Below are 23,536 nucleotides of genomic sequence, written 5' to 3'. Positions count from 1 at the left end.
GACTGAATATAGAAACTGGCCAGTTTACAATGTGGGGTTCAACTTCTCTTTGCTGCAAGCAACAGGGCAAATGAAAAGCAGAACTCTGAATTATCTGTATGTGGCAGTTTGCAGCTTGGTGGGCTACAAAAGTTAAAGGAGCTAAACAATAGTTAATTTCAATGCAGGTTTCTAGAACATACAGATTAAGTACACATTTCACAGCAGTGTATATCCAGGACCTGGCTTTACCATTAAGATTTCAGTAAATGACACCTTACTAAAACAAAACAGAACTAAGGTTCTAGGGATTTTATTTCTCTTCTATGGTTTGCTTTATCCAAGTCTAACTCTGGGCAATTCTTTTCAAAGTAAATTTTCTTAACCCACTGTCCCAAGTGAATAAGAATGAACAAGGTTTCAAACTCTTCTAGGGCTCTCTGTTGAGATTTCCAGTCTGCACAGATCAGCCTGGAGGCATCTGCGGTAGTTGGCACAGCAGCTTGGAGAGCTGTCTTGGTTATCAGTTCTCATACTCAGTTTAGTTCAGTTCAGTCACTCAGTCATGTGTGACTCTTTGCGACCCCATGGACTGCAGCACGCCAGGCTTCCTTGTCCATCACCAACTCCTGGAGCTTACTCAAACTCATGTCCACTGAGTCAGTGATGCCATCCAACCATCTCATCCTCTGTCGTCCCCAGACTACCGGAGGCAAAAGAAAGATGTGTGGTTACCTTGCAGAGATTATCCTGTGAGGCTCAAAATTCCATATGTGCTATGAACTCCAGTGAAGCACTGGAACATTTCTGGATTATCAGGATAAATTTCTTTGAATCTCTGATTGAGTTGATCAGAAATGTAGCCCACATCTCTGGAGATAAAGGAATCATGTCAAGGAACTAAGGTTGTCCAAATATCACATGGTCAAGTGAAAGTATCCAAGATAAAGTACAAGGTAAATCAAAATTCCTGTAGATTTATAGCACACCTGACACTTAAGAAACTGATAAGGTAGAACGGGCACTAGAATCCAAGAGTTTAATTAACCAGAGTTCCCAGGGTTTAGAACTATATGGCCCATGCCAGGCTGTTTCAGAAGGCAATAGACCATAGTCCAAAGGACCAGAGACTCCTGTATTACACCAGAGTTGGGTTCAAATTTAAGCTTAGCCACTTTCTAGTTTCATGACCTTGCAAATAACCTAATGAGTCGGAGTTTCTTAGATATCTAACTCCTAGAATTGGTTTATGATTAGGTTCATAAAGCACTTGCAGAGTGACCCCAGAGAGAAGGTATCCAGTAAAACACAAATCAACTTATTCAACAGATAAGTGCCAGGAAGAGCTCTTTACATATGTTATTTCATTTAATCCCCACAGCAACTGCATGACTGGCCCTTATGTAAAAGAGGCAGTCAGTGGGTCATTTAAAAAGAGATCCCAACTCAAGAGGGTCAGCCCCAGTAGAAAGAGGCTAGAGATGGACCTTGGAATGCAGAGGAGGGGCACGTGAGCTGCTGTCCTATATTCCCAGAGGGGGCACCTAGGGAAGTATGCCTCCAGAGTCAGAGCCTCTGCCAAGCCCAGAAAACACCACCAGCAGATCAGAACAGGACTGCCAAGGGAGACGTTCCTATGATTGCCAGACTCCCTCACTTCTCTCAGCCCTACCCAGGGTTTGGGGTAAGTAGGGAAGAGAAGCTCCAAAAGGAAAATGGAGAAGTCACCCCATCCCCACCTCCTACTGAGGGATTCTCAATCTAACCCATCACCAAGCTGGGCAAGAAGAGTGGTTTGGACTGTAATAAAGTTCAGAATGTTACACTGGACTGGTCATATTACTAAATGTAGACTGTTATAATGACTAGAGGTAATCAGAATGTATCTTCTTAAATAAGAGTAGCTGGAAAACCTAAGGGGTGTGTCTGAGATATAATCCAGGTGTAGGCGAAGAACTGGCCCACAGAGTGGGTCAGAGATGGAAGGAAAGAATCCTACAGAGGTCTACTTTTCAACATACCACTGACTTTAATATAGAACATATTCACCTATAAGTCCTATGAAACTAGAAAATGAAACCAAAGGAATAAGAGCATGGACGTCAGCCAAATTATAAAAATACCCAATAATTCTGAAAATACTTGCTGCTAAATTTAAAGATGAGTATTCCATGCTGACACGGATGTTTATACGCATGAAAATTCTGAATGAGTCTCCACAGCCAAGTATGTGACTCTACCATATGGCACTGAGGTTAGTCCTTCAATCTGGACATACTGAGCAAGAAAAGAAAGGTCCCTAAAGCTCGAAGTGAAGCAGATACTATAATTTGAATAAATCAGACTATGCCCTATTTCAAATTTGATAGTCATTTAGGTTATCCAGGACTCCCCCTTTCTTTCCACACACAACACACACAAAATAGCTTTCCAAGCAATTTGAACTCAGTAGGCAAATATCAACCCATTTCTTCACTTCATCTTGCATGGACCTAACCAAAGATAAGAATAAAAAGGATGTGGGCCTTCAGGTTTTTGTGTGCTTTGCAACTAGATGTACTTTGAATATTAAATAATTTGAAGTGTTGGTAAGGCAGAAGAAAGCAGTTGGAAAGGAATACACTAGGGCTTCAGAAATATTGGTAATATTCTACCACCTCAGCTGGAAAGTGAATACATTTTATTTATTTCACTTTTCTCTATACATCACATTTATATATATATATATATGTATGTATGTATGTATGTATATAATGGTGTATGAAACAGTTCAAATTTTTCAAAAGCTTCTGTAGTACAGAGACAGAGAAAAGATCAGAGGGAAAGAGGGATGATTAGGTGGAGCGCATAGGATTTTTAGGGTAGTGAAACTACTCTGGGTGATACTACAATGGTGGATACATGGCATGATACATTTGTCAAAACCCATAGATATACAACACCAAGAGTGAACACTAATGTAAACTAAGGAGTTTGAATCGTAGCTACATGTCAATACAGGTTCATCAACTGTAACAAATGTAGCACTCTGATGCAGGATGTTGGTTGTAGGGGAGACTGTGTATCTGTAGGGTCAGGGGGCATATAGGAACTCTCCAACTCACTGCTCAGTTTTGCTGTGAAAGTAAAACTGATCTAAAAACTGAAACCTATTTTTTAAAAAACAGCTTTTGTATTGCTAAGTCCCCCCACCTCTGAATGCTGATCTCTGTTAAAAATCTATTTTAAGTGACACCTTCATAAGGCCCTTCCTGACATTTCCTCTTGCCACAGAGGAACCTATTACTCTTCTCTATGCTGCCACAGCTCCTGAACCTTTATTCCATTCTTTCTATAGGACGTGCACAGTATGAGTTTATCTACCACCCTTCCTTCACTGAGTGAAAGGAGGGCATCATCTTGGTGTTCTTTATATTTCAAACACTTATAGGAGTGTCTTACATATAACAATCCTCAGTATACCTTAAATTATTTCATAACATAGTCATATAGTATATAAATTAATATAGAATAATCAATAATGTTACAACCGAATCTGATTTTTAGCCTCAAAGAAATTAATTCTACAAAGATGCTTCCAACATGCTTGCTATATTTGAAACAACACCTATCAGCATTTTAACTAGTTTTCTTTCCTTGCTGGTGAATAACCACCACAACTATAGACACAAGCTCATCTGAAGGAATGCAAAGAGCTCTCCCTAAGATCATTTAATAGACCTATGCATAATTATCAATTTCCTCTTGAAGCTAACATTTGCTAAAAGAAAAGGGAAGATTCCATTAATGATCAAAACACTTGACTTTATGGACCTATTCCATTTAATGGTGAAAACTCAGTTCTCTGTTCCTGGGTTACTGCCAGGTGGTCTTTTACCGGGAATCATTCTAAACTTCTAATCACAGTTCAACAACCATCTGCCAAATCATATACAGGTATTGATATTTGCCACTCTACAGCTAAATTACATCAAATGTCAATGCAATCAACTCATTAGCAGGCTTCTATCAAGCTTCAGTGGTCACTACCCACTTCGGCACCTCTTTGATTAAGCAGTGTATGGACTGGTGTCCCTGCCTATCTACCAGCTGATCAGCTCAGTAATACTGCTAATAGAAAATCAAATGAGCAGAAAAAGAAAGTGTTAAAAAAAAAAAAGCTCTATGAGCACTCCGACTCCTTTTTATGCAGAATATCAATATACTATAATCTAGCAAGTTAAGCAAATGAAACTTAAAAATTGCTTAGAGAATCATTTTTTACCGAAAGCTACAAAAGGTCATTAGAAAGCACTATAATTGCCCCTGTATTATACTTTGCTATCGTTCTTCCATCTTTCCTGCTACCTGAGATTTTAAATCTGTCTTGCTGATGTAAAAACCATAAGCAAACCTGAAGTGTGACTGTCACATGCAGAAGCTGAATGTTAGAGGTCAACGCAGCTTACTGGTATGCTGGCCCACTGCTCCAAATTTTATATCTCTTCTGTCCCTCAGTTATTGCCTGACATGATTTAACAACTGTAATTCCTTATTTAACGATGTCAAAGGTTTTTAGGAAATTGACTGTATTTCACCAACGATATATTTCTTCTTGATTACAGAGTGGTTAAAATGATTTTAAACCAAGACAGCAAAATAAAGCAGTAATAAAATCAATAAAAGGTGCTTAAAACATTCCTTCTATTAGGTAATGGCATTTAAAATATCCGTAGCTTGTAATGGCACTTAGGATATGCCCAAAAATCAATGAGCTAAATTACTTATTGAACTAGTTAATTTGAACATTGAGTTTTTTATGTATATTGATAAAACGGGCTACAGAATACTCCTGGCAAGTAGCAGCAGCACATTCATGGTCAGATGTCTCCCTCTGCTGGAAAAACAAGTTAAATTTCCTCCAGTTACAGAACAAAAAGATAAAATATTAAAATTTGTAACCTCAAAAAGTCCACCACGGGACTCTGAATCTTAAAAGGCTCCAGGAATTCATGAGAATACAAAATCATTAAGGGTTAAAAAAACACATGTACATTTTTAAAACTTTGTCATTAACCTGGAATATGGTACTTTAGAGAGTCAAGATGAAACAGCAGATGAGAATCAAAATTTAATTATTTCAAAACCCCCTTCTTAATTTTCTAACTATTATCCCAGGGTTTTTGGTATTTAAGAATAAGATTCTAAAAGCCTTGAATCATTTCTCTTTGATGTTGGAAGGAAACGGGTTTGAATTTTAAAAGAGAAAGTATAAATCTGTGCTCAAGGAAAAGTCCACATTCTGAGTAGTTTAATTTAATCAAAATCAAGTTTTAACTATCTTTGCAAATGAAGGATTTTGAGAACTCAAAGTAAGAACCCACTAAACAGCTTCACATTCCTCTCTCTGTGTGGGGTGGTATAAGAGTTTCCAATACTATTATTACCATTATTTTTTTTCAAACATCTACTATTTAAAATGCTAAGTACTTTATTGAAAAGACTCTTCACTGCTTTTCAATTTTTCCCCCTGCCAGTTCGGCCCTAAGCAGGTGTTAGACTTCTAAAGAGCTTGCCTCAGGACTTTCAACTGGAACTACAAAGGGGAGCTTCAGAAATTATGATAAAAGGTGTTAAGAGAGAAATGAAGGTGAAGAGGTTATCTGACACTAACCTAAAATTGTACATAGTACCTTTTGAAAAATTACAGCTACCCAGAATATACCATTTGGTTTTGAATGGTTTCATCAATAATAGTCCATGCATTTTTTTTCACTCACATTTCAACACACTTCATTTATATTCAAAACAACGGGTATATTTAAAATGACATGCAATGATGGGAAATTTTTAATCAAAGAGCTTTGCTCATTCCGTATAACTTTGGTTTTGGTTTTGTTTTGGTTTTGCATACAGGGAGACTAAAATAGAAAATTACAGAGAATACTGTTATTTTTTTTTGCATGCTGAAAGATCACTGACTAAACAGGCAACTACAGAGAATACTGTTACTTTTTTGCATGCTGAAAGATCACTGACCAACATATGGATGTACTGTGTATGTATGTATGTATGGATGTACATATGGATGTACTGTGAAACACACTACCCAAGTTACACAATACAGTTAGCAAGTGTATGACTCTGGTGCAGACACTAAGAAGATGACTAAGCTATGGTCCTGGCCTCCACATACACACTAAGACTAAAGAGATGCATGTCAAATGAATCATTACTATTGAGCACGATGAGCAATACAATAGAAATATGTACCAAGTGCTGTGCGGACTTCAAGGAAAGGAACCAACACTGCTGGGGAAGGTCAAGAAAACTAACCAGAAGAGATGATCTACTGAGTGTGGTCCTTGAGAGAGATCTAGAAATTCTGGTGTTTAAGAGGTCAAGGGCAATTCAGAAAATGGAAACAGAATGATGAGCACAGGGAACAGGACATTTCTTTGGAAACAGATTAAATGGTTGGCGCTTCGTGTTGGTTTCACAGAAGAGAGAGGCATAGGGGATAAGGCTCTGAGGGGATGGTTGAGGCAAAGTTAGGAAGAGTCTTGGACACCTTCCTAAAGTTCAGATTTTATCTCGTAGGCACTGGAAAGGTTCTGAAGGATTTTAAGGAAGTTATATTAGCACTTTGCATTGGGAGAAAAAAACAATGTCAGCAATTTGAAAGAAGGCTTGAAGGTCCTGGCTGGAGGAGGGAAGAGGTACCTGTAGGAACAAACTGCAGAAATTTGGAAAACTTGAGAGAATGTCAATAATAATGAAGCACTACCACAAACCCAGGTTAATGCCTACTTCTGACTTTCAGGTCTAAAAGAAGAATCTTTCATGTTATATGAACAATGGACTGACTTTTCCCCTTTCTTGTTCTTGCTGAAAGCAAAAAAAAAAAAAGACAAACACTACTCTACTCTTAAAACACAAAGTATAGCAACTTCAAATTGATTCAATTCACCATAAATTTGTCAATAGTTTTTCTACTTGCATTAAAACTTCAATTTCAACTGAAGTATGTGTGCACGTGCCCAAAACTGAAAGGTAAATACAAAAATCTAAAAAAAAGATTAGGATTATGGTTGATTTTTTTCCTTCCAACAGCTGTTATTTAATATTTTTGCCCCAGTTTTTCTAATTTTAAAAAATGCTACTTTGATTTACTATCTTGAAGAAAATAAAGGAAAATATATCTGTCCTTAAAATGATGAAGGGCTTCCCTTGTGGCTTAGCTGGTAAAGAATCCACCTGCAATGTGGGAGACCTGGGTTCAATCCCTGGGCTGGGAAGATACCCTGGGGAAGGGAAAGGCTACCCACTCTAGTATTCTGGCCTGGATAATTCCATGGACTGTATAGTCTATGGGGTTGCAAAGAGTCAGACACGACTGATCGACTTTCACTTTAAAAGGATCTGTCCTCAAACCTTATACTTGTTTCCACACTACATTCATAAATCTGCATCTAAAAATTTAGTAAAGGGACTTCCCTGGTGGTCCAGTGCTTAAGAATCTGCCTGGAAACACAGGGAACATGGATTCAGTCCCTGGAACTAAGATCCCACATGCTGCAGAGCAACTAAGCCCATGTCCTGCAATTACTGAGCCCACATGCCACAACTAGAGAGCCCATGTGCCACCACAAAGATCCCATGTGTTGCAACTGAGACCTGACACAGCCAAATAAATAAAAATTTTTAAATAAATAAAAATTTAAAATCCAGTTTTAAAAAGTTTAATTTTACTTGGTTATCTAGAGTGCCTCTGTATAGCACAAGGAAACCTGCTCAATATTCTGTATTAACCTAAATAGGGAAAGAATTTGAAAAAGATAGATACAAGTGTATGTATATATATATATATACACACACACACACGCACACATATATATATAACTGAATGACGTTGCTGTACACCTGATATTAATACAACATTGCTAATCGACTATGCTCCAATATATAATAACAAAAAAAAAAAGAGTAGCTCTGAAAATAGGAACAAAAGACAAAAATGGCATTCAAGATATTTAAAAATATTACATAAATGAAACTAATTGCTTGCTTTTATTTATTAATGAATACTAAAAAAAAAAAAGCTGAATACATGTGTAATCAAAGAAGAGGTAAACTCACAATAAAGGTCTTTGAGGCTCAAACCAAAGTAGCTCCCAAGGCTGAATCTGGCCTCCTGGGTTTTCTTTTATAGTCAACTGTTCTAAGTGTTCCTATACCAATCTTAAAGTGTCCTGTTTTAATCACAGCAGCCGCTAACACTGATCCTGAAAGAAAATTAACTCTTCAGATGGGAGATTTCCTACAGTCTGCACAGTCTCTCTGGGCTTCATCCAAGACAGATGAACTATGCTTCACTGTGGCCTCCTTACAGGCTTTCAAAGCACAACAGAAAATGGTTTTCTAACATATTTGTACCATGCAAGGGTTCCTGTGGAGAGTTCCATTTCTGGATATAAACTAGAAATTGCTGTAATTTTTTGGTCCTTTTTAATTTGCAGTTACATGAACTATGACAACAACAAGAGAAATAACAATCATGCAGGTGTCCATGGCTAACACACAAGGCCATCACTTGTGGAAAGCATAAAACAAGGAAAGCGTCTTTAAATGTATCCAATCTTTCTGCAACAATTAGCCTTTTGAGAAACCAAAATAATAACGAATACATTTACAAAAAGGAATTTTTTAAACACTCTTCCATAAACTAAATATACCTAAGGTTAAAGAAAGATAAAGAAACACTCAACAAGGACTTTCCTCACAGTCAAGTGTTAAGACTATGCTCCCAATACAGGGGGCATGGGTTTGATCCCTGGCCAGAGAACTAAGACCCCACATGAGTCACAGCCGTTAAAAAAAAAAAAAAAAAAAGAAACACTCAGCAAATGCAAAAGATAAATTTCAACTCTTTTACTGCTGGATTACTTAAAATATAAACACCAGTTAATAAAAAGTAAAAAACTCTTTTTTTTTTTTTAAGCTGTGCCACGCAGCTTACAGGACCTTAGTTCCCCAACCAGGGGTTAAACCCAGGTCCTTGACAGTGAAAGCAGGAATCTTAGCCACTGGACCACCAAGGAATTCCCAAGAAAATATTCTTATAGTCTGCTATAATATATAATAACGATCCTACAATCTAATGATAACCATGTCTAACATCTGCTGAATTCTTACTATGTTCCAAGAACCATGCTAAGCTCTTTATATCACAGACTTGTTTTTGCCGGCTAAGCATTCATTCCCCGCTTCCAATTACAGCATCCCCTTTTTCCTTCCCCACTCAAAGTGGTCATGGTGAGCTGATCGGTCCATCATAGTTGTACCGTCTTCAAACTGATTTTCAACTGGACATTTAGAGAACTACATTCCCTTGGGCACAGCAGTCAGTTCAGAAAGGCCCCCAATGCCAGCAAGGCCAATCAAATTTCATAAAGATTTAGAGTCCAAAGTTCTCCTTCCTTTAAAGATTTAAACCTGGGACTATCTGTAGCCATCAACATGTTTCCCCATCACTAGGAGGAAATCTGTCTTAATGCAATCAAAACACTGAAAGATGCTAAAAGGTGGAGAGAGAAACTGAGCCCCTGGAACAAGAAGGGCCCTTGAATGTGCTTGTTACATGAGATAGTGAATTTCCCTTTGCTTCAGCTGATTAGAGTAGAGCACCATTACTAGCAATTAAGAATGGTCTAACTAGAACACATACCTACAACTAACTCATGCAATCACATGGGTCTACACCAACAGCCAGGGTCCCCTCAGCTACTCACGAACGCGCAGCTGGCTCCAACCTCTGCTGCTGGCCCTGTCTCTCATCGCTGCGTGTGTGTCTACAGCAGGCCCCTGCCCCCACACAGGCACCTGCAGCTGGCCCCTAATGCCAAGCATGTGCATACCACCAGATTCTGACCACCACTGCTACCTGAACTGGAACCTAGGCACCAGACCTAAAGGCACCGCTGAGTACCTCAACAGCCGTCACAGCTACTGCAGACCCACAGCTCTCCCCAAGAAGCATGCATCATCGATGTGGTGAACCCATCCCTGAGCCAAACCAGTCACACACCCTTGAACCCAGAGGTTCTACTCACACCCATACTTAACACCTCACATCACTAAAGCCACAGCTCCAGACTGCCTTCACTCACAAGTGAAGGTGTTTATTTTTTCCTGAAGTCAGTCCAGAAAGTCTGGAAGAGGTGACTGCTTCTTCAAATGCAGAGGTGTCTGTGCTTGGCTATAGGGAACACAAGAATCAGGGAAACAGGACACCACCAAAGAAAATGGTAAATTTTCAGCACCCCTGCAGGATGTGTGAACTCCAGCAATGAATACAGCCTAGTCTAAAGGTGGCATATCTTCTATCTTTTTCTTCCAAATCTAATAAGATGATAAACAGAGGTTGCAGAGTTCAAAGTATTGCTGCCATGCTCGCAGGACTGTTATTCCATGTTCTGGACATAACAAAAATAAGAACTCTTTCAAGATACTAAGGTCTCTGGGAGCTATCTCCCTAAATTGAAAGACAAAGGTGAATTCTGAGTGACAGATTGAACAAGATAGTGGCATAGGAATTTCTAGCACTCAGCCTCTCCCGGAAACATCGATTGGAACAACCATCCACATGCAAAAATAACTTCACAAGCGCTAAGAACGTCAGGTAAGGTAATCCAATTTAAAATGGGCAGAGGACCTGAATAGAGATTTTTTTTAAAGACATACAAATGACCAACAGGTACATGAAAAGATGCTCAACACCACTAATCATCAGGGAAATGCAAATCAAAACCATAATGAGATATCACCTTATGCCTGTTAGAATGGCTATTATCAAAAAGACAGGAGATAAGCATTAGTGAGGATATGGAGAAAGGGGAACCCTTGTGTACTCTTGGTGGGAATGTAAATTGATATATCCACTATGGAAAAGAATATGAAAGTTCCTAAAAAAAAACAACTACAAGTAGAACCACCATATGATCCAGCAACCCCACTTTCAAAGGAAATGAAATTACTATCTCAAAGAGATGTCTGAACCCCCATGTTCATTGTAGCATTATTCACAATGGTCAAGACATGGATACAACCCAAGTGTCAATAAAGAAAATGTGGTGTATATATACTCAGCCATAGAAAAGAAGGAAATCCTGCCATTTGTGACAAAATGGATGGATCTTGAGGGTATTAATACTAAGTGAAATGTCACATAGAAAGACAAATACTATATGATCTCTCTTATATGCAGAACTGAAAAAACTGGAATCCACAGAAATAGAGTAGAATAGTTAGTTCTTGCCAGAGGCTGGCAGTGGGGGAAATGTGAGTTGTTGGTCGAAGGGCACAAACTTCCAATTATAAAATGGAGATCTAAGGTACAGTGTGGTGACTATAGTTAATAATACTATATTAGTATATATTTGAGGTTGCTCTTAAATGTTCTTATCACAAAAAGAAAATGCTAATTTTGTGAAATGATGCAAGTGTTAACTGAACTTATTGTGGTAATCATTTTGCAATACAAACATATCAAGTCATCATATTGGACACCTTATACTTACATGTTACATATCAATTACATCTCAATAAATCTGGGAAATGAACTTAATACTAAAAAAGAAAGACAAAGAGGTAAGGGATTAAAAGGCACAAACTATTATTATAAAATAGGCTACAAAACTATACTATACAACACAGGGAATATAGCCAATATTGTATATTAACTATAAATGGAGTATAACCTTTATAAACTATGAATCACTACATCATACACCAATAACTTATATGTCAACTATACGTCAATAAAAAATAAATAAAATTTTAAAAATTACATTTCTTAAAAAAAAAGCAGTTAAAGGAAAATAAAATGTATTACACTTATGCTCTCATCAGAACCTCTTAAAGTGAAGTCTAGAATTAAATGAACAAAAGAAAGTAGATTTCTTATGTCTTCTTCTACATTCCTCTGAATGAATTTAGCCCTTAGTGGCTACAAAATCAGTTATTATTTCAGGTCAGTTTCATTTAAAAAGAAAAAGAAAAAAATAGGACATGAAAAATATCTTACTTATGGTTTCAAGCTGTCTTCTTTATATCCTTTAAATAATTTAGTCCAAAAATATGCTTCTTTTAGACTTCAATTCTTATGCCTTACCTAACACATAAGAAAAATTAAAATCAACTTCTGATCTTAAAAAATTAGGGGGAAAAAACACTTCCAAGATCTTTTTGTAATAGTTACATGTCTACCCCGTGTTGAACAGCATCATATAAAAGATGAAACAAGAACATCTACTTTGAACAAGGCACTAAAAACCAGCAAACAAGCTTTAACACATCACACAATGGGGCTGACTTAAATTTCGTTAATTTAAAATTTCTATTATTTAATATTTTAAAAAGTAGCAGCAATTATCTGACAGCCAAATCAAAACTATTAAAAGAAATGAGGAAAATCCAAAACAGTGTTCCCAAAAGTTGGAAGAGTACATGAAATGAAAACGAGAGGCAGGGCCCAGAAAGAATATCAAAAGTTTGCAATCAATTATCCTCCAATTTTAAAATTTAAAAATTAAAAAAAAAAAAGACTATCAAAAGCTCCCTGATTTTACTGGAGGAAGGCTAAGGTTCAGAACAAAAGTCTCCTGGTCATTCTTCAGAGAGGTCAGATTCTCTGGTGTTACAGGGAAGGTGGAAGGTGCTTAAAAACAGGTTGTTGTTATTATTTGGTCGCTATGTCGTGTCCGATTCTTTGAGACCCCATGAACTACACAGTCCATGGAATTCTCCAGGCCAGAATACTGGAGTGGGTAGCCGTTCCCTTCTCCTACATTTCCTCTTTTAGTCTTTTTCTCTTTTCCAGCTAAATATGAAAATGTATTCCCTTACTGCTTTCCAGTTTTTTCGTCAATCTTTTTATAAGTTTTCATTCTTATAGCTCTTGTTAAATGGTAAGTAATATAAAGACAGATGGGACAATATAGCCAGGCTGACTATTTGCTAAGAGTCCACAGCAAAGATTAAGAGGAAATTCTCCGACAATAAAATAATAATGAGACAAATTACCAAACCTATTTTAAAGAAATGCCCTAATGCTAGAGATTTAAAGCTAGTTCCTCTAAGAAGCGCCTTTTAAGGACAAGGAAGGCGGGTGTGCTGCGGTCCATGGGGTCGCAGAGTCGCACACGACATAGCGACTAAATAACAACCTCTAAGAAATTCTGGAGGATTTTAACTAGAATTGAAAGTGAACATTTTCTGAATGACGGAAACACTACTATTTACATTTTTTTCTCAGCATTTTCTCCAGTCTTCGGGTGGGGGAGGGGAGGGGAGCTAAGAAGATTCTGAGGTGAAAAGTCACAGCAGTGACAGTACAGGGCAAACACCAGGAGGTCAACCTTTATCGGTCTCTAGTGAGCTGTTCGCTTTCATGACCTGGAAAAGTCTTAGCCTGTCACCCGAGCCAGGTCCCGCCTTCCCCTGCACTTCCCCGCCTCAAGGCTGGAGCGGGAGAGACCTACCCAGCCCGACCCGCGCGGCACTCTGGGAGCGGAAGAAGGAGCCGCGCCGCGGCGGCTCAGCCGGAAGAGGAGGAGCCAGGCCTGGAGGGTATCCGAGAGTTACTACCGCTCCTGCTGCCGGTGTTTGCGCGTCGCGGGGAGCAGGGCCTGGCGGGCGGGGTGTGTCGCGATGCCGGAGCTGGCGGTGCAGAAGGTGGTGGTCCACCCCCTGGTGCTGCTCAGTGTGGTGGATCATTTCAATCGGTGAGCGGGCGGCACGGGGCGGCCTACCGGGGCCGGTGGCGCCGCCGCTGCTGAGTCACGGGCGCGCTGGGTACGGCGCGGCGGCCGCGGGGGTGCTGACGCACCGGGGGTGGCCCTGAGTCGCCGAGGGGCCCACATTAAGTCCATTCATGAAGCCCAAGTTACCCGGAGTCTTCTGCCCAGCCGGCAGTCCTGGGAACTGAGCTGATCATCCCCTTTACCCAGTCCGTACGATGCCAGAGTATGGGGAGCAGGTTTCATTTGATCCTGATCCCCAGTCCTCGTGCCTGTCTATCGCCTCGTCCGTCCCTTTTCGCCTAAGAGACTCGGTGTTGGGGAGGAAAGCCCTTCAGACTCGCGCTTTTTGGCTCTGAAGACGGTCACCGAAAGTCTGGTCCCTGCAAGAACTGTGCTTTTAACTTGTGGAAGTTTCAGAAGTGGGAATCTGGTTTGACGTTGACTTAAAACCTAGCTATATTAAGTCTTAAAGTCAAGTTTTTCTTCTAAAAATGAGACCAGTTGAAGGTGTAGGCGTTAATGAATAAGAAAACATCCCACAGATATTTCTTCTGCCTTCGCTTACTTGTTTTCGAGCTGTTCGTCCCGGGGGACCTGTTACATGTGTTCATAAGTTTTACAGTAGTTACTTGAATTGGAAAGTTGTAAGACCCAGTTGGGAGCATCTGCTATAAAGTCATAGTTGCTAAGTGCCCATTCTCTTGCTTTGTACAACTCCCAATTCAACCAGAGCCAAAACCAAACTCAAAGACTCCTGTGAGGTATAGGGCCCCCAGTTTAGTTCCGTTTCTTTGTAGGACCCTTGGCCTAACAAGATAGGTGAGCTTTTCCACTGTACAATTACTGTTTTTCTCCCATAGGATACTAGAGGTGCTAAGAAGGCAGGTATCATTTCAGTTCTGTTCAGTCAATTCGACAAACATTTTTAAGGGCATAGTGAAGGCAGACACTGCAAGCTGCTGTGTCAGACAATTGTAGGGTTTTCTAAAACACAAATGCATTTTTGTAGATTAGAAGAAAAGCCCATGAGTGTGGAAATTTCCTTTGAACTTAGTCCCCCAAAAATCAGAATACTTAATTCTGATCCAAGCCCTAGACATAGTAAGCATTTATAAGTTTGCCAAATCATGTGTTTAGATAAGTACAGTTCAATTGGTGTGAACCAGCAACTGTTAAGAAATTGTGGTTCATTTCACAATGACTTTTGTCTGGCCTTTGAACATAGAATTGTTTGTTATGTCACATTTGTTAGTGGTTAATGGAGAATTCTACATAAAGACCAATTAAATAAGTGAAACACTTGTCCTTCTTTAGCACAAAATTACTAAGGGGGTTTGATTTGGAGATAGAAATTCTGAGGTAGTTTTTCTTGTTCCCTCAGCCCTCCTCCCAGTATGATTAGTCACCAGCTCAGTTCCAACTTCTGCCTAATTTAGCCATTCAGAGAGATCACAAATGGCATACACATGCTTCTGGGTCAGAATCATTTTCTCAGCCCCTAGATGATACAAAGAATTGTTTATGCCATCTAGTTGGGCTTGTTTCAGAGAAGAGTTGGCAAGCTGGACCATAACACTGGTTCAGCTTTAGCATCTTTATCCCTGAAAAGGTTGGAGGATAGAGAAGATAGAGAAAGTTTAAGAAAGAAAGGTAAGCTCTTATCAAAATAAAAAGTTAAATGTGTTTTCAAACACCAACCAAATAACATTTAAAACTGTAAGATCTGGGGAGTTTTCATTTTCTCCATTTTAAATTTCTATAAGGTTTGAGGGTTGTTTGTTGTTGTTGTTTTTTTTAAGACTAATGTACTACATTTGTTTAGTGGGATCAGTTCCCAGCTAAGCTAAATTGTATCGGTACATTGGTATTTCGTGTTAGGTATCTTATTGTTGAGTCTGTGCCTATCCAGATTGATCTTTTGTTTTCTCATTCAGAATAGGCAAGGTTGGAAACCAAAAACGTGTTGTTGGTGTGCTTTTGGGGTCATGGCAAAAGAAAGTACTCGATGTATCCAACAGTTTTGCAGGTAAAAGAAAAATCTGTCAATTATACCTCAGTTTTAAAAAAAAATAGACAAATTTTACATTTTCTGAGTATGGTTAAAATGTCAGTTATCTTTTAAAAAGAAAGAAAATTTTCGTGGTCTCCATTCTTTACTGCAACCAAGCGATTCTATTTCAGAATTGCTTAAGTATAGAACAGGGAGGCTAAAGGCTACACACAGAAGTAGATAGTAAATATTTTTAAGTATTTTCATGCCATATCATCTCCAGTGCAACTGCTTAGCTCTGCTAATGTAGCAGGAAAGCAACTAAAAAGAGTATGTAGACAAACTAATAGCCATATTGCATAAAACTATTTAAATAGCCAGTGGGTATAGTTTGTCAACCCCTGAACGAAACTATTAACCGTGGTTATGGGTAGGCAAGGGGGAGATAAAAACCTTTTCACTGTTTCGTGAATGTTCAGAAGAATGTATCTATGTATTTTATGATTAAAGCAACAATAATGAACAACAAAATAATTGCTGGCATAGCTGCTAGACTAGAGGTCACTAACTCCAGTGTCTAAAAGGATCAGGCAGTAATGTAATTTGCCCAACAGAAGTATTAGGAAATGATGGAACTTTTAGCAAACTGAAGAACATGTATCCTTTTCAAAGGAGGTGACCTCTGTATGGCTATAGCCAGTTATTGCCAGGTCTTCCAATTTTTCAAGAGAGCCTAGAGGTCTAGATTTGTATGTGAAATCTTCCAGTTTTTAATAAAAGCAACTCAAAAATACTTTTAACACTGTATTGGACAAGCTAAAGACATGGGTCAAATCTGGCCTAGAAGTCCACAGCTGTGATATGTGCCCTTGGAGTTCTATCTAGCACCCTAAACTGTTTTTTTGGGTTTTTTTCTCCTCTCTAGTTCCTTTTGATGAAGACGACAAAGATGATTCTGTCTGGTTTTTAGACCATGATTACTTGGAAAACATGTATGGAATGTTTAAGAAGGTCAATGGTAGGTGGCACTGTGGCACTGGTGTGTGTGTGGGGGGGGGGGGGGTGGTGTGGTGTGTAAATGTGCGTGTGTGTCCCTAATGCCTTTTCTAAGTATTCGCTTTTCTTTGTCTAATGTCAAAGACCCTTTCACTTAGCTAGACTAAAGTAAGGCCAATGTTAGTAGACAAATGAGGTAGAATAAATGAGAAATTGGAGTAGCAATTTAAGGCCAGCTAGACCACCTAGGTTTCAGGGGAGAGATAGCCCTCTGCACCAGAAAAGCAAAAAGTTATCAAATAAAATCCACATGCCTCTAGAGCTTTAGTACCACCAAGGTAAATATCTCTGTCATGTGTATCATTTTCATTTCATTACAGCAGCCACATTGCTTTGGAAATGTTTATTCCCACAACACTCACTGCTGTAACCTATGTGAAATGAACTTGCATTTGTTTATATATTCCCTTGGAATTGTTTTCTAGTTGCTTCATGTATGACTGGTTTCTTAAACTAGTCAGAGATATGGCTATCTCTAGATTTCCCCTGCTGTTTATTTTCAGAGATTCCTGCTTTTGAATTTAAGATTTCATAAGCACATTAAAGTTTAGATGCCTGGAATTTTTGAAAAGGTAGAGAACATAACTACTGAAGTTCTTACCCTTTTTGAGGGTAATATACAGATCTTTATGTAACAGTTCAAAGCCACTATTTTTTTCCTTCGTAGCCAGAGAAAGAATAGTTGGGTGGTACCACACAGGCCCTAAACTACACAAGAATGACATCGCCATCAATGAACTCATGAAAAGATACTGCCCTAACTCAGTAAGTGCACTTTATCTTTAAAACCCTTGACTGATAATTGTTTGCCAGTTAACCCAAGAGCCTCCTAGTGGATAGTGAATCATTTCACCACTTTTTCTCTATAAATTTGTGTTAATTTACAGTGCTTTGTGTAGTATACAGTAACCCAGTGTATTTAGTAAATTAAACATCTGCTCAGTGCTGAGTATGTAAGTTACCTTCCTTAATCCTCTCAACTGTATGGGATTGTTATCCTTTTTACAAATGAGAAAACTGAGGTTCAGAATGGTTAGTAAGATCTTCTGAGAGTGCAGCTGGGATTAAAATGCTGGCTGTCTTGACTCTAATTTCCTTCTGCTTGATTCCTTCCTCACTGTACTACTACCTTTCACCTTGGTAATGGATGGGGTTGAAGAGCAGAGCAAATACGAAATTTGAAATGTAAAGTCTTTTTTTCCTGAAAATTCTGGCTCATTATCTGGTTAAATGAATGAAAAAGCTGCAGTAATCATCATCAGAATGGCTGCAGTTATTCCCTATGTGCCTAGTACAAGGTGGTTTCCTAAGATGTGTTTTTCTGCCAGGTATTGGTCATCATTGATGTGAAACCAAAGGACCTGGGACTGCCCACAGAAGCATATATTTCAGTGGAAGAAGTTCATGATGTAAGTCATCTTGTTTATGAGCCTAGGAGATTAGAATTGCTACTTTTAGGGCCATTGGGTTTTTCTCCCATTTCAAGTCAACAAATACTTTATAACAAAAGGTTACTGATTTCTGTCAACAGTTTGATATTATGTTTTTTCCCTCCTGAGTGTTTGAATCACCAAATTTTAGAAATGGAGAGGACCATAGAAATCTAAAGTCTCCTTTTACAAATGAAATTAAGACCAAAGTAGTCAAATGATCACCCAGAGATGTTCTCAGCAGAGTATGCAGAGCCTGATGAGCTTGATCTTAATCTAGTGCCATTTCCACTGTTGGCCCACCTCTGACAGTCTTCTCTTGGAAGTTACTAGGTTTTCAAATAGAGTAAGTCAGAACTGCCTGGAGCTAGATGGCAAAACCCATCTATATGATTTGACACCTATATAGTTGGCTCCATTGTATTCAGTACCTGCTTTGTGGTCTTGCTAGCTTGTGCCTTGGGTATGGACAGGACAAGCTGCCAAAATAGCTTTTCTCTATTTCCAGGAAACAGAATTGAACGCAGATTCTAGGATAAGATTTGTTGTGAAACTATATGAGTTTTGTTTTGAGCATAAAGTATTTGCACTTAGGGTATACAAAGAGCTCGGTCTTGAACTTCCAAAGTCAAAAGTCGGAGAGATGGAGTAAATGTTGTCTTTCTTCTTATAGTTATCCATATATTCAATTTTAAAATCTGGAAACGGCTTTTTTAACTTAGCTTCCTGCAAATGTTCCTTGCCCTGAGCTCTGTGCCCCTGTTTCTCTTTGCCTTAACTACTAGAGAACTTAGATCCAGATCTGTTGCCTAGTTGCAGTTAAGGCTTTCATCCCTGGTCTTGATACAGTTGTTACAAGTTAAATTTTACCTTGCTTCTTTCAAAAAGGAGTTTGAGGCTGCTTGCACACACACATGCATATGCATACACACACACACACACCAATGAAACAGGATTTTTTCATAGAAGATAGAGGGGATGTAAGGGTCATATTATAAGATGAAGCCAGGGAAAAATCAGTACCTGAAAAGACATGCCATGAAGTCCTGCACAGGTGTTGGAAGGCTTTGACCATCCTAGCATACAAAGCCAAGAGGAAAATGTCATTTTCAGGATTCACACTATCCTGGATAAAATAACAACAGCTGATGTTTATACCACTTAGTGTAAGTGAAGTGACTTTCCCAAGATCTCACAGCTCCCTTAGCACATACACAGCAAAGCTAGGCTTTGCATCTAAGCCATCTGCCTACATCCTGTGCACGTACTGCAATGCGCTCCTGCGTGCAAACAGTTCACAGCCTTGACAGGAGATGCACAGCCTCTTCTGGCACTAGATCTGAGAAAAGTTTCTCCTGAGTCCTGTCAAGAAATAAGTAGGTGATACAGCAAACCACATCCACTAATGGGTGCCTTGATTCATTCAGGCCACCAGAAAATCAGTGATTCTCACCACGTTGTTTGGTGCACTGATCTTTGACCCAATGGACAGTAGATGGTTCAAAGTTATATTTTCTAACATAAGCTTGTCTCAGGCACAGTGTTCAGAATATGGCCTATTTTAGAATGAACTATGACAGTCCTTAAAATTTAGCCAAATTGAGACTTCTCTGAAGGTCCATCTCTACTGAAGACTTAAGATAATATCAGGATTTGCCTCAGAAATGAGCTAAGGATGACGCCGCAGTATACCTCAACCCTGAGCAGGACTGCTGTGACAGCTTTCAAAGCAAATTTTACCCCCCCTTGCCACAGAAGACCCACTACCACCCCTCACGTGATCGGACTTAAAGCAGAAGGGCCAAGGTGTGAAAAGGAACATGTGCTAGTTTGTTCATTTGTTTGTAAGTAAATAACTATCATTAAGTCTCCTCTCCCAGGATGGAACTCCAACCTCAAAAACATTTGAGCACGTGACCAGTGAAATTGGGGCAGAGGAAGCCGAGGAAGTCGGAGTTGAACACTTATTACGGTGAGACTTTAGGACGGCATCAGACCTGGGCTCCAGTCCTGGATCATGTGTGAAGTGTCCTGAGTTACGATTTAGGACTCTGGATAGCACACCCTGTCTGGAAGCTACGGTGCTGGCTGTGACAGGAACACATGCGTGTTAAAAGCAAGTGTGTGTTCTTTAAGTGCACCTCCTTTACAATGAATGTAGCTGGCCAGTTTTCTGCAGAGAATCTGCATCAAGGCCTTTTACACTCTACGGGACTGCCTTAGTAGTCCAGAGGCTAAGACTCCACACTCACAATGCAGGGGGCCCGAGTTTGATCCCTGCTCAGGGAACTAGATCCTACATGCTGCAACTAAAGATCCAGAGTGCCACAAGACCCGGCACAGCCAAATTTTAGAAAAAAAAGAAAAATAATTACATAACCCTGACTTATTTGAAAGGTCATAGATTTTCTCAAACAATAAGATTCGTTTCAGTTCAGAAAGTTACTACTGACTGATTTAAAAGCATCTCAAGACATATTATAGATGCAGGTGAAAAGAATGCTGTCCTCTTTAGGAACAAGAGAAATTGAAGTAGAGATTTAAAAAAATTTTTTTAGTGAACATGATTTCATTTTAGCTCTCTCTTTTCTTCTGAAAGATGTCCTGTGATGAGAAAGATAAAACATATGCTTCCAAATGAAAACAAGGTTAAGGCACTTTATACTCAAATCTTTATCAAACGGAGAGGTAACATTTTTGCTTTAGAAAACTTGCCCCTCCTCACAAACTGAGTTATTCCCTTAGAATGTGAAAATCTGTGATGGTATAGGACACTGATGGATACCCCTGCTCTTTCTTGTGGGTTCCTACAGAGACATCAAAGACACTACAGTGGGCACTCTTTCCCAGCGGATCACAAACCAGGTCCATGGTCTGAAGGGACTCAACTCCAAGCTCCTGGACATCAGGGGCTACCTGGAGAAGGTGGCCACGGGCAAGCTGCCCATCAACCACCAGATCATCTACCAGCTGCAGGACGTCTTCAACCTGCTGCCGGATGTCAGCCTGCAGGAGTTTGTCAAGGCCTTTTACCTGAAGACCAATGACCAGATGGTGGTGGTATATTTGGCCTCACTGATCCGCTCTGTAGTCGCCTTGCACAATCTCATCAACAACAAGATTGCCAACCGGGACGCAGAAAAGAAAGAAGGGCAAGAAAAGGAAGACAGCAAAAAGGACAGAAAAGACGACAAAGAGAAAGAGAAGGAAAAGAGTGATGTAAAGAAAGAAGAGAAAAAGGAGAAAAAATAAAACGTAGCTTTTTAATTTGTAAATTAAAATCTTGTATACTAACGCATTGTGCCGCCAGAGGGTTCTTTAAAGTGCTTGTTAAAAAGCTGTATTGATGAGAGCTCTCTGGATAGAGGGACTGATCTTGAACCTAAACTGCAGCTTCGGCTACTGTGAGTTGGGGAGGTGATAGCTCAGGTTTCAGACTGTGTGAGAAAAGTGAAGAGAAGTAAGCGTAACATTTTTGGTACTCTCCCTACTTTTATCTATGAGACCAGGAGTTGAATTTTTCCCGTCTCAAGAGACTCTAGGGGTCTGTTTCTGGCCGTCTGCAAAATTGCAGAATGGAATGCATGAATTCCTTAAGTGCTCTGCCTTGGAACACTTTGAGGTCTGACCCTCAGGACTCTGTGAGAATACTGCCCCGCGGGACTTCTCAGACTCGTAGCTCTGGTATTCTTGGGGCTTGGGATCAAGATATTGTTTACCTTCAAAGACACAATTAAATGGCTTGGTTTTTAAGTCTGTGTTCTGGTCGTTTTTAACTCTGGGAGTGGTGATCCATTGTTTTCAGAAGCAACAAAGACAGTTTTTAATTGAAGCTGCCTGAACGAATTATTTTAGACTGGATCCTTTATGAAAAAGAGAATCTCATTCCTTTAAAAATAAAGCTGTAATGAGAGTTCCCAACAGAGCCCAGAAGACCTGGGTCATAGTTCGTACCTCAGATTCCTGTCCCTAGAGCAGTCTTTCTTAAGTTTTCATAAGGGACATATTTACTTACTATTGCAGTAGGTACGTCAAATGACAGTGTCAGTGGGATGGAACAAAGTAAGTAAAGGTACTTAATCATTTGACTTAATAGTTGTCACTTGGATACTAACTTCCTTTTTTGAGTAGTTAGAACATCTCTAAGAGCTCACTGCTGCTGCTGCTGCTGCTAAGTCACTTCAGTCATGTCCGACTCTGTGCGACCCCATAGACGGCAGCCCACCAGGCTCTCCCGTCCCTGGGATTCTCCAGGCAAGAACACTGAAGTGGGTTGCCATTTCCTTCTCCAATGCAAGAAAGTGAAGTCGCTCAGTCGTGTCCGACTCTTCGCGACCCCATGGACTGCAGCCTACCAGGCTCCTCTGTACATGGGATTTTCCAGGCAAGAGTACTGGAGTGGGTTACCATGTTGGACTATCGGTGTTCAACTATTTAAGAATACAATAAAATAGCACTAAAATGAAGTCAGTGGAATCTCATAAACCACTTCTTAATGTTACAGTGCCTCAAAGTTGCCAGAAGCATCCGTTTTTAATCGACAGAACTGCCTGCCAAAGAACGAGTTAGTGGAAATTTGGGGGTTGATTTTTATATGACAGAACTACCCACATCAGTGGTCACTTCAAAGTTCATTAAGATGCTGAGATAATAAGAAATAGCAAAGGGAAAAAAACTAGATAAGTTTTTTGTTTGTTGTGGCAGTCAAAAGTCAGATGGTTGTTCCCAGTGCATCTAAGTAAAAGAAATTTGAAATACATAGTTCAAAGCTTGAGATGCATTTAAAATGACAAGAGTGTGTTATTAAAAGTTTTTTGAGATTTTGTTGCCATGTTTAGAACAGACTGGTGTGAGAAAGGGAACCTTTCTCCAGGGTAGGCAGCAAAGACCAGAGATGCCATGGACCTAAGGCCAAGCAGGGACAAGGAGAAAGTTATCCCAAAGAATGAGTCCTTTATGTAGGGTGGGGGTGGGGTGGGGTGGGGGGCAGCTTAAGACCACACAGGATCAGATCCACCTTTAGAAGAATGATCTGCACTTAAAAAGCTTTCCCAGGGTCTATAAGGACAATGTCACAGGCTTTTAGGTTTGTTACCGTTTGATAAATTGGAATGTCTATTGAACATGTAGGAACATGGGAATACCCAGGCCTTGTTATATTTAACAGTTGGACCTGCATATGGACAAAACTGACTTTCACTTTACCCACAGGATCTTCAATTCCTTCTTCTAACAAAAAGTGTATGTCGCCTCTAGAGTCACACAGGCTTATTTTCTCAGGCAAAATTGCTGCCATTCTA

At 39.5% G+C, this 23,536-nt stretch overlaps 1 protein-coding gene and 1 long non-coding RNA gene across 4 annotated transcripts in view; one reads left to right on the top strand and one right to left on the bottom strand.

Annotated features, from left to right (window-relative positions):
• LOC112580259 overlaps positions 1–13,630 on the bottom strand; it is a 221,666-nt gene extending 208,036 nt beyond the window's left edge. For all 3 annotated transcript variants that reach the window (XR_006546370.1, XR_006546371.1, XR_006546369.1), the window contains exons 1-2: positions 13,500–13,630; positions 12,044–12,130 (exon numbers count right to left, since the gene is read on the bottom strand). This is a non-coding gene — a long non-coding RNA (uncharacterized LOC112580259). The remainder of the gene's footprint in view (positions 1–12,043; positions 12,131–13,499) is intronic.
• On the top strand, positions 13,545–21,989 carry PSMD7 (proteasome 26S subunit, non-ATPase 7). The gene is made up of 7 exons (XM_006047603.4): positions 13,545–13,742; positions 15,695–15,786; positions 16,676–16,768; positions 17,474–17,571; positions 18,135–18,215; positions 20,117–20,208; positions 21,050–21,989. Exons 1-7 carry the CDS (start codon positions 13,669–13,671, stop codon positions 21,486–21,488), a joined length of 969 nt encoding a protein of 322 aa, XP_006047665.1. The 5' UTR covers positions 13,545–13,668; the 3' UTR covers positions 21,489–21,989.
• The last annotated feature ends 1,547 nt before the right edge of the window (positions 21,990–23,536 follow it).

Source organism: Bubalus bubalis, chromosome 18 (assembly GCF_019923935.1).
Source record: "Bubalus bubalis isolate 160015118507 breed Murrah chromosome 18, NDDB_SH_1, whole genome shotgun sequence".
NCBI classification, from domain to species: Eukaryota; Metazoa; Chordata; class Mammalia; order Artiodactyla; family Bovidae; genus Bubalus; species Bubalus bubalis.
This window is presented reverse-complemented; position numbering and strand designations above follow the sequence as displayed.